Source organism: Amblyomma americanum, chromosome 7 (genome assembly GCF_052857255.1).
Source record: "Amblyomma americanum isolate KBUSLIRL-KWMA chromosome 7, ASM5285725v1, whole genome shotgun sequence".
Classification (NCBI taxonomy): Eukaryota; Metazoa; Arthropoda; class Arachnida; order Ixodida; family Ixodidae; genus Amblyomma; species Amblyomma americanum.
In genome coordinates this window covers 65,317,133-65,333,115 of record NC_135503.1, presented here as the reverse complement: position 1 = coordinate 65,333,115, position 15,983 = coordinate 65,317,133, and the positions used below count along the sequence as shown (strand labels likewise).

Here is a 15,983-nt window from a genome sequence, read left to right as displayed (position 1 = left end):
CATCCTATTTTAGAGAAACCCATCTTCACGCAAGTCGGCGGCTTATCATTTTATGCTCCCATAGAGTGAAATCAGCATAATATTGCAGATGCCTAAGTTATATTTTAAGATTTTGTAGCGATTGTTCCAAGCAGTAGCGGCGCGAGAGAGACTTGTTTTTTTATTTGTTTTAATACCTCTATTTTACAAGGAGCCATTACGTCGAACACGCTTTAATCAGGAAGACTTTGAGTGATCGTTCAGAAGTGATTGACTCGACGAAAAATTGCAATCATTCTCGATATAAGCACGGTTGAGAAGAATGATGGGCCATGTTCTTCGAATGCCGTAACTGAGGATCGGCGCATCAGGCACAAAAAGTGGAAACAAAAACTAGTACACTGGCTTTCGCAAAGAACGAAGGGACGTCGGACACATCGCAGGTTACGCTGCTGCCGCCTTCAGGCGAGATATCCTCTCCCTGGAGTAAAGAAACAGCAGTAAAACTAGATGCAATGCCTCCTGTATTGCGGCATGTTTTCAGCATTTTATGGCGATTGATTGCCGGGAGTGCGTTACCTCAAACGCACCTGAATGGATTTGAGATTCCGTACTGGTTAAGAGGCAATTATAAGCTGCGTCAAGAGCCGCATATATCTACGACGGTTGTCGACCGCACATTGCTACCCCGCTTGAGACTCGTCATGTTAGGAAGGTTGATTCACCAAATTCTTCATTGTCATACGTAAGAAATGATGTGTGATGAATAAAATGGATGAAAATCAATGCTTTGTGCAAATTATTTGCGCAAGACAAAAAAGAGACATCGAAGCCGTCGAAGGTTCCGTGCAGTAGACTTCCTTACAGGCAGCAGGACGATTATCATGTCGAGCAATATTCTCTCAGCTTGAAAAAAAAATGCTTTAAACCGATTAAAGGTGTGAAAGCCTGTGTTTAGCCTCTTTTGCTCATAGATTTGCTTTGCTTGGTCGTAGGCAAGTCTGGCCGAGATATGAGACTTAGGTTAAGCTCTGAACCAAGTTAAGTTGATCTTATCTTTTTGTGCCGCAGATGGAAGTTCATGACGACGACGATGTGCAATGCACAGAGCGAGAGTTTGTTGCAGTTTAACATGACGCGGTAGCACAGTGCTCTCGTGGTGTGGCCAGCGAAGCTGATCTGTTCGCGCCGCCACGGGTTCGAATCTCTGCACGGCAATATTTATTTTATTTATTCAAGTTTAAAGCCAGGATGAAAACTTCAGCGATGGTCGTTAAGTAGAGCTCTCTCGCTCTAAAACAGCAGCCAACCGAGGTCCAATATCTTCTTTATTGCAGCTACGATAGTGGCATCCGGCAGACATAATGGGTGGAGCCGGTACACGTGTCGCCTTAGATATGAAAAGATATGCGGGAGCTAGAATGCCGGCAAGCGGCTCCTGTCAGCAGCCTCTTCTGACATATTCTACGAGGCATCATTTCACACCACGACAGGCGTGTTCGCCGACGCTCTGTACAGCCGACTTCTGGCTGTTTGCTGCTTGTCTAGAAACGTCCTGATCAGCATTTCAGCGTAGATGCGCATGGCTGCCTTCGCATCGTGTAGCATTTGTGCAATGCGTGGTAAGCGGGCCTTTCCGGAAATAAAGCTTCATATCGTCACTCACATCGTTGTAGCGGTGCAAAGGTTCTCGACCTGACTATGGAAGCACGGCCCCGACGCCCGGCGCGTGGAATAAAAAGGCTGCGCCGCATCGTCCATCGTCAATTTCTTCCTGTCCAATACCAAGCAATGAAGAACTTTGCGATCATCGTTGCGGTGTTTCTGCTTTCGTCAGGTAAGTTTATTTATTTATTTATTTTTCGCATTTAAGAAAACTGTTATTGGCGGCATGATGAGTGCCACATTTTTAAACAATGGGGATGTATGTAAACAGACGTGTAAGCAGCTATAATAATAATAATGTAAACTGGCATTTCTTTGATGGAGGTAAATAATTTTAAAACGTTATTCCTCAGTAATAGTTTTTGGGAATTAATTTCTTATTACTTAGAAGAAATTTACTCCATAAACGCAGTTTTCATTTCATGCAGTCAGTCTAAATACACTGTAATATCTACCATGATAGTTTGCTTGCGATGCAAAGAAAATTTCTTGGTGCAGTTCTGAGGAAGTAACGCTAAGAGAAAAAAGTGCGCATATAATAGCACTTTGGCAAAATATAGCAACTGCTTTAGTGCGGTAAGTTAGAATGATATAAGCAGCATGCCACCCAGATAATGATAGAGACACGTGTGTTGCCTGCTTCCAGTGCTACTAGTGGAGGGTCAACGGTTGGCAGACAAAATATTTCCAGGAGGAAAATTGCCACCTGGACAACGTATACCCCCTAGTGGAGGGTCTGGACGCCGTTGTGGTGTAAGTATCTGAGCAAAAACTGCTGTGCCTCAGCACATGGCCAAAAATACGAGGGCTTGGTATACGTGAAGAATACCTTGCCATAAATAGAAGAGAAAGAGCCTTCAGCCTATGCGTGTGCAACCTCTGAACGCGCCGCACCATAGTTCTTTAATTATGAAGTTTCCTATACCCGAATAAATGACCCAACAAGGTTACCCTCTTAGCTTAAGCACATCTGAAAAAGCGCATACCGATCGCGGCCGCCGACAAACATCTCGCACCGTTATTGGATGCAACAAAAGGTGTCCCTGAGGTCGTATACTTATATCAATTCTTATTTTTTGTGTGACTCAGTCACCTAGCTACACAAAAATAAAAGTTGAGTTGTTCGAAGCGAGTGTGTAACTCAACTCGTGTTTCTTATAAACGACAATCTGTAACAGCACACCTTCAGTACGGCTCGTGCTATCAAAGATGCCAGCGTACTCGTCCGCACAAATCGTCATTGGCTGTTCCTTTAACTGTTTCGTTTAACCAATACCGTGACGACCACAGGACGTCGTAAATACGATTGGCGACTTACATTTAAACAATTTTAAATTCTAGCATCACCGTGTGTTTTAAATGGGCCCGGAAACAGTCTGCCTCAGGGGGCAAGAAAACAAAAGAAGTGATTGAATCACGTCGAAAAATGATTGAGCAAGCTTATGTGACTCCAAAGATATCCAGGGTTAACAGGGTTATCTTTCTTTAATATGTTAATTGATACATTGGAGGGGGCCACAAAATGCATATAATACAGTTCGAGAGCGCACTTCGCCCATTTGGTACGACTATTTAGGTATTTTTTTTTGTCCACTTGCTCCTCTGGGCAGTAGAATCGAGGGGAGACGGGAAGGAATCGACGCGACGCAGTCTCCAGCTAGCCGCTCTTACGCTTCTTTCGAGCACAAACCACGAACATCCTTGCGGTGTTCGCTGAGCCAATCACAGCGTCCTCACGAGTGACGTGAAGTTGTGAGATATCGCTGCAAGACAGGATTCGATCGAAAGGCAGGCGCTGGTGGTCACAGCGAGGCCCGGGACTTGGAATTTTCAAGAATCATTTGTAAATTGTTGGCCCAGTTTTAGAAACTTGTACGCAGCATGCATGCTTCATTGCATTTACTATACATGATGCACGCGTTTCATATGGCTACTTTCAAAGCAATTTCAGTCCATTTAGCGTGTGATAGCCAGCTTTTCATTTGTTTTATCTATATGTTGATGAAAAAAAGTTGTGCAAGCAACCCATGTTCTCTATTTTGTTGTTGTATTTTGAGGTGCTTATTAGCTGACCGTCTCAGCAGATGAAGACAATAATCCGTGTATTATTTACATTTACATTGGGACAGAAATTTCGCAACACGGAAACAAAACATCGCCGTCGAGCATGTCTTGTTGAATGACTACCTGTACAATCTGGCGAAACGACGCGCATTCGAGATTCCTGATTTCAAGAGCGCTGAACGGGTTAGTCTAAGCCGTAAAAAAAGGCGCAGCCACCATTAAACAAAACACGCCGGCTAGAAATATCGTTGTAGATGGTTGCAGATGAAAACTAGGAAATTATTCCTCCTTTTAGAATAAAAGCGGTCTGATCTAAAGAACAGGAAAGCCGAATTGCATTGATGCGAACTATTTGCGCATAGCGAGAAGAAGAGGCACTCGTTGCCTTGGAACTGCGGATGTTGTTTAGCGTGGGTTCTAAAATAATAACTGCCTCTTGCCAACGCACAACCCGTACGATGAGGTTATTTTTTTTTTCAGAACAAGGAAGCGAACGCTTGCGTGCATGTGCGCATTCGTGAGTGCCACCGACTTTTGTGTTTCAGAACCAGGTCTGTCCACCTGGCCGGCGCTGCGTTACGAGGCCACTCAGATGCTTGAGACCTCCCTGCGCTTCGCAATCCCGATGTGAGTATTCAAGGGGTAGAACTGAGAGAACGTAAACAGGGCAGTTCACTCAGTGGAAGTGGGTGAAAAAAAGCCTTAGTAATCTCCGTTTGGCTGCTGACATTTTCGTGCTAAGTAACTAATGAAATTTCAGAGCAAGACTGAAGGCATTCGCATTCACACTGGAACTCTAGTGTGTAAAAAATTTTGCTGAAACCACACTGCTTGTGTATGTAGGGCGAGAGCCTTCCGCACGATACTGACGACGCCTGCCAGTTTTGCTGCAGCGACGAAATTTCTTGTTTCTTACGTCTCTTTATTCATTCAGTCATACTCTCGATTTCCGTCATGTTCGATTTCTAGTACTGAGAAAAACGGTCAGTGCATACTTAAATAATAGCATTATCTGGTAGTTGTTAACTTGCATGCGAAGACGTGGTCGATGATATTGAACATTGAATTTTGACGAATGGAAATAGCGCACTAACGGTCTTAAGTATCTCGGTGGACACACAAATCGTGCCGTAAAGGAAGGGAGGAGGAAAAACGCTAAGGCGTCCGTGTGTTGTGCGATGCCAGTGCATGTTAAAGATCCCCAGTTGGTCGAAATTATTCCGGAGCCCTCCACTAGGCACCTCTTCTTTCTTTATTCTTTCACTCCCTCCTTTATCCCTTCCCTTCCTTTACGGCGCGGTTCAGGTGTCCAACGATATATGAGACCGATACTGTGCCATTTCCTTTTCCCCAAAACCAATTATTATTATTAAGAGAGGAAGGTGGGAGTGAAAGAAGAAATAGAGAAAGAGGTACCGTAGTGGAGGGCTCCGGCGTAACTTCGACCACATGGGGATCTTTAACGTGCACTGACATCGCACAGCGCACGGGCGCATTTGCGTTTCGTCTCCATCGAAACGCTGCCACCGCGATCGGGATCGAACCGGGGTACTCCGGCTCAGTAGCCGAACGCCATAACCACTGAGCCACCGCGGCGGGTCGGTGATACTGCCATATCGTGTTGTGGATACCAGTTTCTCTCGAGGACCAGAATGGTACGCTGAAGCTGAGGATGATAAGGAAAAAAACATGGAACCGCTTTAAGGTGGACGTTGAACTTCCAGCAGCTCCTAACGGTTGAGCTTGGCGCAAATGGAATGCCCGGGATGTTTGTTTTTTTCTGAGAATTTCTTCAGGAACTAATGGTTCTTATCTTAAGCCTCAGGTTTGGTTCTATGCTAGATGTCTTAGAAATTGCGCTCAGGGTTTTCCATCATACTGAGGTCAAATAAATATGTTGACATTGAGTTAACAGGCGCACATGTGCGCGATGGGCCAGAAGTGATGAGAAGAAGCCCATTTAGTAGAAAATCACTGCTTGATGCACTCCTGATCGCAATTATTTGGCAAGAATGGCATAATTTTCCATCGTATATCTTACAGGTAAACTACCCCGCAGTCTATTTAAAACCTCACGGTACAGTTTAGGTCCGTCGCACGAAAGGAAAAGTCATCGCAGTTGTTCATGGCATAGTGTCTGCATTTCTTACCGAGGAAATTATGAAAAGTATTCCGAAATGCGAGCGCTATGCTGTAATCGCCACACACGCCTGCAAAAGAATAAATTATTGATTCCCTTAAAAAACCTTCCTGTTGACAACACAATTTTCCTGGCTGAGGGGGTCGTAATCGACGCTTTTACTGTAAAAGATAACGAATTTATGTCACACAATCAGACTGTTGATAGTTTGGTAAGAAACGCAGAAATCACTTCATACCTTGAGTTTTATCTTTTGTTTGTTTTTGGAAAATCCTGGAAGAGTGTCGTCGGAATCCTAAAATCTGTTAAAGTAATCAAAAGTAGCGTGGACATGAAACGAGATGTAGACGAGTTTGCAGTGCATTTGAAGCATAAATTAGCCGCTAATTTTAATCTCCGGCGTCAGGCTAACGTAATCCATCATATCCTTCGGCTTGGTCGTGCCTGTACTGCCAACACACTGCACAAAATTGTCTGACGGGTACCCAACGTGTGCATCTGAAGACTGGATACAAGTTGTCGACAGCCTCCTCCTTGAACTTTGACATAAAGAGAATATGTTCGCTGTCTTTAAGACCGTCTACAAATGTCTGTATTCTCTTGGGTCCAAGGCATAATTTTTATATGCATCACGCTATAGTGCCCTATAAATCTTGTGTACACCGCAAAAAAATCATCGTAATAATTATTTACGGTAGAATATGGTTTACAATGTCATAAAATGGCGTCCCGTGGACATATAGTTGTATCAAAGCAATCTATTTCAAGGGTATACATGCAATGTGAAAACCCACAGTAGCATTAACGTTGCATGCAATAAAAATAGCGTCCGTACTGCTTTTCATGGAATTTTTTTGTTCTGTTTCTATAGAACTGGAATACATTTTACACCTCTTCCTATTAGTTTAAGAAAACCAAGCGATAGGAGTGTTCGTTTTCAGTCTTGGAGTGTTATGCTCTATTTTTATTCAATATTTCCCAAGTAATCATCTGAAAGTATTGTTGTCTTTCGCTGCTGTTATATATGGATTCTCATTTTTATTTGGTATTCGTGGCTTAATATCGTGCTTTACACGTTTACGCATGTTAACGCCTTGGTAACTTTTTGTTTGCAGGTCTATAAAAGAGCACGTGAGACCAACGATTCTTTCCTTTCAGAAATTTCAAGAGTTGGAATTTCAACTCGCTTCCTTAAAAAACGGATGGAGGCCCAAAATATGTGCTACTTTCTTGAATAAACCAAATATCTACTGAACCTATACTTCCAGTCCGCGTGAAGTCCCACCTAAATCCTTTTTTTTAAAAATTTACTGCAGGTATTTATGCAGACGAATAAAGAGCAGAGAGAAATAGTGTTGCAACAGCAGCAACATCGACACAAATAGTTGTATGAAGGCCAATATCAGCAGAGGGTGTGTTCCGAAAATAAAAGGGCGATTTGGAGCTGCATATACTGGCGGTGCAATGAGTGAGACGAGACTGCAGTTGTTTTGTACAATGAAAGAAATTGTATATATGCAAGTTGTCCGGGATAATTTTAGCCAGAGTTTAATATATGCAGCGGGAATCTAAGGCGACGCGGCTAAATGCATGTTGCTAGCTATTGTATGGAGCAAGTCACAAGATAATTTTTATTGCGCTTAGTTTCATAATTAGCCGAGTCTAATTAACCAGCTTCGCAGGCAGTGAATACAGGCGAAAAATTATAATGAGAAGGTTGTAGAATGGCCCGTAAAATATTTTATGTATCGCGCCCCACATATGCGTTTTTGCGCCATCGAAATACAGCCGCCGGGGCAGGAATCAGACATTCCGCCTTGCAATCGGCAGCTGAACTCTAAAGTCACTGAGTTACCCGGGAAAGTTGCAGAAATAAGATGTACGCCCTTGAGACAAGGAAGTGTGGGGGGGGGGGGGGGGGGTGTTTAATGTCATAGAGGGTGGTATAGGAGCGAGATCACCGAGAAGCGGCCCTAATGGACCTGAGAAGGCCACGTGATATATTCGCCGTCAAGTAGCGTCAGCTGGTGGTTGCGATTGGGCGCGAATACAAGAATATTTTGCGTCAAAGCGCCAGTGCTATCCAGTTTTTCAAATTCTAAAAAGATTATGGCTGTTACCAACGACCAGTAAAACGTCTTTACTTGCCATGGAACGAATGACTTTATAAGAAAATAACAATACTGTGTGAGTTAATTCACCGGCAAGTTATTAATCACGAATGAGACACAATCTCACGTAGACTGCCACTGTTCATGCTATGACGGAAATCCGTACATATGCCAAAAAAAGAATGCATTAAAACCCTGTTAGAATTTCTCTGGACAAGAGAAAGTCTCTGATTTTGACGAATTTCTAATTTGTGCGCGGGGCAGAATGAACTGAAACGAAGTTTCCCACGTCACCAAATATTCATTTTTTAAAAAGGCGTATAATCGTTGATTGCTGTTTAGAAAATTTTGCGCGCCATTAAATATTTTTTCAGTCCTGCAAAACGCTGCAGCGCGGACAAGCTATCAGATGAACCAACAAACATGCCCCCTAGGCCACTCATGCCTGAACAGCCTATCCAACCTGTAAAATGGTCATATGCTCTGTGATACTACGAATAACGCCGAGAGCACCATCTGCGACGCGCATGCAATTAAAACTCGAAACAAAAAATCAGATCGCAGAAAAAAAAGCAGCCAGCCGAACATCTTTCACTGATGATCATGACTGAAGATCACTACCGTTACTTCTTCAATATTGGCCATACTTCTGAAACGCCTACTGACCATTATGATCCCCCCGTATTCGGCACGCTGTGCACATCTAAGCTCCGCTCCAGTTCGAGAGAACGAGTTTCACGCCAAAAAATAGCGAGCACGTTTGACGGAACTGCACGCAATGTCCGAATCATTCAGACATTCGAATTGGCGGGGGTCGAATTAACGAGGTTTTAATGATTTGTGAAAAGCTGCAGATGGGCTTCGTTGTAACGTTTTCTACATATGTGACGTAGGTAAAGTTTGGATTAGGCTGTCAGTGTAAGACTTCAAAAAGCCGCAGAATCAATCTTTTTTATTTATTAAACCGAACAATGTCTCCCGAAGACCCATTAGAATATGACAGAAATAGGTAGGACAATTCTTATTTTTCTAGGCAGATCATTGAAAAACACCACAGGAACACACGTACAGTACTGTTACAGCACTGCAAGTAGCTCTGTTTCGACCGCCCCGGTTAAAGAATTACTGGATTGGGGTGCGATGGGTTACACGTGCATTGCGCATAGTAACGCTTTTAAATATTCTTTTTTTTCCGAGAACGATTGACGAATGGAACGCCCTGCCTCTACGAGTGACATCGGTTGTTGATTTTGACAAGACGCTTTTTGAGCCATTTTAAATTATATATGCACTACATTATACAATTTTATTGTTCGCTTTGCTTTACGATGCCGCTGCTCTTGTATTGAATGAACGTAATTTTATTCCCTCCCTGCCTGGACCCAAATAAGGGCCTGCAGTATGATGGAGATAAAATAAAACGAAATAAAAATTTAGGTAAACATAAAAATGAAAGATCATAAAAAAGATAACATATCTCGCATATAGTAGGTAATAACTGAGAACTAAGACTTACGGGCGCGCATTCGTTTAGAATGTTTTTGCCTGTCTGGCTGGGCTGTTGGCGCGAATAATGTCACTTGCGCAGTCGTGCATTAGCGTTCTACAGCACTAGTCACGTTTTTTATATAGCAACTACTGCAGCAAATATACCTATTAGGTGGTCAAGACAGCATTTTATTACCTTCAGAGCTTACAGCGCGAACATAGACCTATTTCACAAAGTAGTGTGTAGAACTCAGAGAGCCTTGAGCATGTTTTGTTCATCACTGTGGATGCCTGAAAAACACCAAAAAATATTTCTTCCCCGGTTCTAAACTACAGCCTGTTGACTCTGACGTTGTAACACATAAAAATTGAACAAGCTCTTATTGGTCAGATTAATCGCAGACAATTACTCAAACACAATCACAGGTTCTACATTTTTCATGTTATCTTGGAGGGGCAAGCAGTACTTAGACAATATTATTCGCGCGGAATTTGCTGATCTACAGATGCAGTGATCCACAGAAGACTGGCGTGATTATTAGGATTCTCTTCGGAAATTCTTTCTTTCTTCGGATCTTCTTTCCCCGGTTAGTCATCATGCGCACAACATATCACTTTCCAACTCGGATGGTTCACATGTGCTGCCAGACGATCGATCTGATGTAATGAACTCGTACTTTTCTTCAGTTTTTACCCATGAGCCGAAAGATGACTCTGCCCTGCTCAAAATGCGATTCGTTTAGAAGACTGATCGACCATGTTCTTCAAATATCATGGCTGGAGTAATTAGGCACAAAAAATGAAAATCAAACTTCGTACAACCTGTTTCCGCAAAGAAAGAGTGGACGTCGGAGCCATCGATGCTTCCGTTGCTGCAGACTTCCTCGGAGGCAGTGGCATGGTTATCACATTCTGCAAGACTACCTCTACGTGCAGAAAACAAAGGGGAAATAAGGTGCTGTGCTTTCTGTATTACTGAGCGGCATCCTGTATATACTGGGCGACATCCACCTAGGGGCTAGAAGTTGCGGATAACCGGTTTCGGTCAAGAGCCTTTGACATATTTCATGAGGCGCCCTTTCACATTGCCAGAGACTTGTTTACCGTGCAGCATATCTGATTGCCACTGCATGTTGACTGATTCTCTAGAAACTTCCTGCTTCGCGTTTCCAGGTAGGTGCGCACAGTTTTTTTTCCAACATATAGCTTTAGCGCAATATATGTAAAAGAGGGCCTTCCCGGACATCAAACTTCATTCTTTCTTTCATATCCTTGCAGCAGTAAAAAAAAGTACCGCCCCTACGTGCGGTGCGTAGAATAAAAAGGGCTGCGCAGAATCGTAGGATCAGCCTTTTCTTCACGCCGTAGTGAGAAATGAAGCACTTTTCGATCATCGTTGTGGTGTTTCTGCTTTCGGCAGGTACGCAAAGATTGCTTTACTTCAGTAAACTAGCAGATTTTTAAGAGTTGTATTGAATATGTGGATTGTGTAGAAGTATGTAATATTAGCAGCGTGATTATAGGGCTTTGTGCTGACAAAGTAGATTCTTGTTATAATCATTTTTAATTTAATTGTTACATGAATTTGCAACCAGATGCGATAATAATTTGGCATTTCTTTGACTGAGGTTTCAATTTTTATGGGAAATTTTTTGGTAAATTTTCTTAAATTAGCGGCGACGAAAAATAATGTAGCTTAAAACTTTAAGCAATCTGTACCAATAACGCGTTTTTTTCTGCTCGCAGTCAGTGTAAAACCACTCTTATCTATATCCTGGCATTATACTTTGAATAGTAAGGCAATTATTTCACTTCATATTGTTTTGAGGTGGTGGTGCTTAGCAACGAAAGGTAGTGCATAACAGGACTTATACACAATGTGGTTACGGCTTTCGGAGCGGTAATTTACATTGATAAATGTAGCGAGAAACAAGGATAATCGAAGAGACAAATGTGTTGCTTACTAGCAGCGCTCTTGGTGGAGGTTCAAAGTTTGAGAGAAATTCCAAGACTAAGACGGGCACCTGGAAGCGTAAGACTTGGCATCCCTGGACGCCGCTGTGTAAGTGCAGGAGAAAAAAGCTCTCTGCCCCAGTGTACGCTAAAAATACGAAGGCTAGGTACACGCGACGAAAACTGTGACTTAAATATAAGAACCTATGAATGCAACCTATGGATGTGCGGCCTTTCAATGTGTCTCGCATAGCCCTCTAATACTTAAGTTTGCTAGACTTGGAACAACTGAGAGATATTCGCCTCTGTATATAATGTCCGAAAAGGGGATGCCGTTGACGGCCTCTAAAAAACATTTCGCACTGCTACATAATTAGGTATTCCCCTTGTCACATACTTATCAGAACGGTTGCAGATTGTGTGCATTCGTCACCTACGAGGAAAAACCTATATTAACTAGGTCGAACGCAGCGCATCCGTTGAGAATAAACATGGGTGGCGTTAAAAAATTCATGTTATCTTCACTACCGTTCATGATACCTAAGATGCCACACTTTGTCTATCGGTAACCGTAATTTCATTCATTTCCCCGCAAGCTAATCTCTATTTATAAAGCGCAGAACATAATTAGGACTCAACATTTCTTGATTGCCTTTACTAGATATTCTGATGTCCATTTGAAGTCGTCATTCTGAGAGGCTTTCACATTTAAACATTTGAAATGGTGGCGTCGTTGATATTTTAACCTGTTTGCATCTTTTCATCTCTCCCTAATTTATGTGTTGATGCTTATAACAAGCTGTACAAACAGCGCTTATGCCAGAAAACTTTATATGTAGCAGCTATTGAAGAGCCCGCATTGACGGGAGATTAAGGCGTATATCAATTCGTTCCTTAGAGACACAGATAAATCAAATTTTCGCAAAAGGCAAACAAGAACATGACCTGAGAGCGTTCCTGTTGATTGATTACAATCCGACGAAGTGGCGCGTATCCAACATGCGTTATTTTGTGACAACTAAACGACTTAATGTCGGCCCCAATGGAAGACCTAGCAGTGCAGAAAACATCGCATCGAAAACTCTTACAGTACTTCTGATAATAACCGTCTGATCTCAACAAGAACAACTTAAAGCAGTGCTCACGGGAACAGCAGAACCCCTACATTGGGGCGCTATTTACTTATGTGGTTAGCTTGAGAGTTGTTCTTTTTTACAACTAATATGCACTGCGTGCGCGCACATGTGCTTTTGTGGATACGTGAATTTGGCCGCACTATTCCTTAATTTTCAGCGCCGGTTCTGTTCCCGTGGTCGGAGCTGCTTGGGAATTAGGAAGCTACTGAAATGCACCTGACCTCCCCGTTTCGAATTTCTGAAGTGAGTATGGCAAGGCGTATATAACGAAATAGAAACTGGGCAGTTAAAAAAGAAAACAGGGTTAAATGAGAACGCATTAGCAACACTTTGCTGCGGACATTGTCTTGCGGAGTAACAAAGAGGAGAAATTGCACTGCATGACTGAAGGCCTTTATACTGAGAGTACACTTGTTTGATTACACATTAAAATGAAAGAAAAAAAAGAGTGTTCAACAGTCAAGGAAGGGCCTAGCGGTTTTCGATAGACAGTGAGATACGGGAAGCTTTTAAAGAGTACTATCTCAATTAGTAGTGACTGCAGATTAGGGCTGCAACAAACAAATGATCACAGAGATCGCAATTGGTTGGAAGACTTACGAGAGGCACCGGAAAATTCCGGATAACAGGCCACTATACTTATAAAGAGAATCATTGTATTCTTCAAAGATGTGCACACATATGAGGCCGAAATCTTGAGGCCAGCGAATTTGGCCTAAATTCAAGACATCTCCGTTGAGTTGTTAGAAATAATATAATGGTACAATAGCATTCGGAAAGAGAGAGAGAGATAAGTGTATGGGCGAAAAAAAAAACTGACGGTGGTTTAACTCTGGCTACACCTGGAGTGACGCGATAACTTGCTCACTTAAATTGCAAAGTCAGTCTTTCGCCGCTAGTTTCGCCGGGCGTTCCTTCTTCATTTTCGTCCCACTTGACACGGCGCATGCGCCCAGATGTGGCAGCTCGGTTTCGCCGGCGCGCCGCGCCGCCGGCAGCAGTAGCTGCTCCGCACCACGTGGCTGGTCACGTGAGCAACGAGGTGACGAACCACGTGATCAGCCACCGCAGCCACAGGGTGGCGGCGCCGCCACGCTAAAGGTTCGAAATGCTACCGTAATGTGGGTATCGCTACAAAACGAAACAAAATATGCTACCTGAAGTCAAGAAAAAATTTGGACTTCAGTGGAGCATGTGATGCCATAAAGTGGCTTTCATTTATACGTTGGCAAGATAATGATCCTCTCCTGTTTGTTCCTTCCTTGTCGGTGTTCCATGTTCTCCTCTGCACTACTCGAATAAAGGCTACTGTTGGCCCACAGAGAACGATGGCTTCGAAGAGAAGGAAAATAAATCCTAGGGAGGGTAACAGTGAGAGCAAGGGTTGAAATCAGGGCTTATGTGCCGGGATAGAGTGGGCGCGCCTGGTGCAGCACATGGCTAGCTGGAGACGCCGTTTCCCCACAGTTGATAGAACCTAGCTGGTGCTGTCGATCTAAATGAGCAAATCAGAAATTATTGAGGTTGGCCCTTGAACCTTAAGCGTGTTCTAGGATCGGAGTTTAATACCAGGTAGGCACGCCACCAGAAATACCTTTCGTTTACAGCATTAGTTCAAAAACGGAGGGCCGAATATTGAGCCTATGGTTTGATTCTACACCATTTCTCTAAGAAATACAGGTATCGGTTCACCATCACCATGACATAAATGCATTGAGTTACTAATCATGGCTTATGTTCGGACGTTTCCAAAAGGAGCGGACTTTTTATTGTCTTTTTTCTTGCTGTGTATCTGGAGGAGTTTGAGTCAAGGAGAAATATTTTTTCCCAATGCATGCACGCTTTATTACAGTCGCATGAAAAGAAAGGTTCCTGTAAATGAAAATTACATGGTATTACGAAACTCTTAGAACGTTATGAACAGCTTTTCGAAAATTGAGAGCAACAAGCATAATCTGAACGCACGAACAGAAAAGATTAAATGATTGCTTTTATTAAGGAAGCTGTTTAGCGGGCCACAACGGCAGCGTTTACTCTACACGTTAGCGCACGCAGAAACACACGACCCGAGTGCACTGAAAGCCCAGTACTAAAAGCAATAATAATAAGGTGCTCACTTTGTGCCTTTGGTTCTTTTTATGTGTGTGTTTGGAGAAGTGGCCAGGAAGAATGCAGTCTACTTCAAAAACTTCTAGAACTAATCACAATTAGCATGTGTTTGAAAACTCGCTGTCAATACATTGGCAGTGCACTCGTAGTTACCATTAGAGCTTAAATTTCATTCCGCACTTCCAGTTAATGTATTCCTCTATAGCTTTCGGCTTTATATGGCTTTTAGTGCTTAATTTCTGCATCGAAGTATGTGGCTGTAGTTTCAATCTGTGCATCTGAAGCTTAGAGGATGTGTCCCACCCCGTTATCGAACTTCCGATATATCATATCGAAGGGCTGGTCATGCAAGAACATGGTCACCGCCTTTCAAGAGCCCTTTGAACTGTTTGGAAAGCTTTCATCCCGGTGCACAATACAGCTATGTACCTTTTTATGTTTTGACCCAGGGGCGTTATGTGCACCACACGCATTACAAATACACCACAAACAATTATTTTCTGCAAACTATTACTTGCATGTGTCCTGAAATGGCGCGCTGTGGACACCGCGCATATGCAGTGCCTCGAGCATTATATTTCGAGAGCAGCGATAGAGATCAATAAGCCTCAGTAGTCTAAACATTATAGGCAATGAGAATAATGCCAATACCATTTTTGCTTGAATTTTCCTCCGCTCTGTTTTTATATAGATGTCACCCTTTTACTTGCATTCGCATTGCTTCAAAAGGCGCAGTGGTTCAGAATATTTGTTGCTAATCTTAGACCGTTATTCTGTTTTTCTTTGTCAATATGCATGTTTTCTACCCTCTACAGGTAGAAAAACGGTGGTTAATCGCGTTAGTTTTGAAGAAAATCTGGTATTATATCTGTTGGTGTCTTGGTGTCGGTAATTGTATATTGGTATTATGTTTTGCGTGTTTACACATGTTGGGGCCTTGATTCTTTTTGTTTGCAGATGCATAAAAGCGCACTCAAAACCAAGGAATCTTTCCGTTCCTGAATTCCAGTAGTTCTGATTTTCTACTCATTGCTCAATAAAATAGAACAACAACCATATTATATGTAACTTTCTTGAATAAAGCAAATGTCTCTTATATCTTTTTAATATATTTTTCAGACCGCGAGGAGAGCACTCCGAATTCTGTTTGAAAATTTTTGGCATCATAGACGAATATTATTGCAAGAGCACTTGTCCAGGAGCAGTTCCAAAAGACTGGATCAGGGATTTATGTGATGAGAAACTGTAAAGGCTAATTGCTAGCTGCATATTTGGCCAGCTGAACAAGTGTGTCCAGAATGCAGTTCTGCGTATTGGAAGGAACCATACTTGCCATAA

General features: G+C 42.7%; 1 protein-coding gene and 1 long non-coding RNA gene across 2 annotated transcripts; both read left to right on the top strand.

Annotated features, from left to right (window-relative positions):
• The first annotated feature begins 1,499 nt into the window (after nucleotides 1-1,499).
• LOC144097175 (uncharacterized) lies at nucleotides 1,500-7,201 on the top strand. The gene is made up of 4 exons (XM_077629934.1): nucleotides 1,500-1,816; nucleotides 2,291-2,397; nucleotides 4,254-4,335; nucleotides 6,964-7,201. The coding sequence occupies exons 1-4, from the start codon at nucleotides 1,681-1,683 to the stop codon at nucleotides 6,969-6,971; spliced, it is 333 nt and encodes a 110-aa protein (XP_077486060.1). The 5' UTR covers nucleotides 1,500-1,680; the 3' UTR covers nucleotides 6,972-7,201.
• A 3,272-nt stretch (nucleotides 7,202-10,473) lies between these two features.
• LOC144099259 (uncharacterized) lies at nucleotides 10,474-15,741 on the top strand. Its single transcript, XR_013307363.1, has 5 exons — nucleotides 10,474-10,620; nucleotides 10,726-10,867; nucleotides 11,418-11,509; nucleotides 12,694-12,779; nucleotides 15,603-15,741. It is a non-coding gene; the product is annotated as an uncharacterized LOC144099259 (long non-coding RNA).
• Nucleotides 15,742-15,983: the final 242 nt, after the last annotated feature.

Coding starts and splice junctions, on each gene's coding strand:
- LOC144097175 (XM_077629934.1), top strand. CDS start 1,681: ATGGAAGCACGGCCCCGACGCCCGGCGCGTGGAATAAAAAGGCTGCGC. Junction 1,817..2,290: donor GGTGTTTCTGCTTTCGTCAG/GTAAGTTTATTT, acceptor GCCTGCTTCCAG/TGCTACTAGTGGAGGGTCAA. Junction 2,398..4,253: donor GGTCTGGACGCCGTTGTGGT/GTAAGTATCTGA, acceptor TTTGTGTTTCAG/AACCAGGTCTGTCCACCTGG.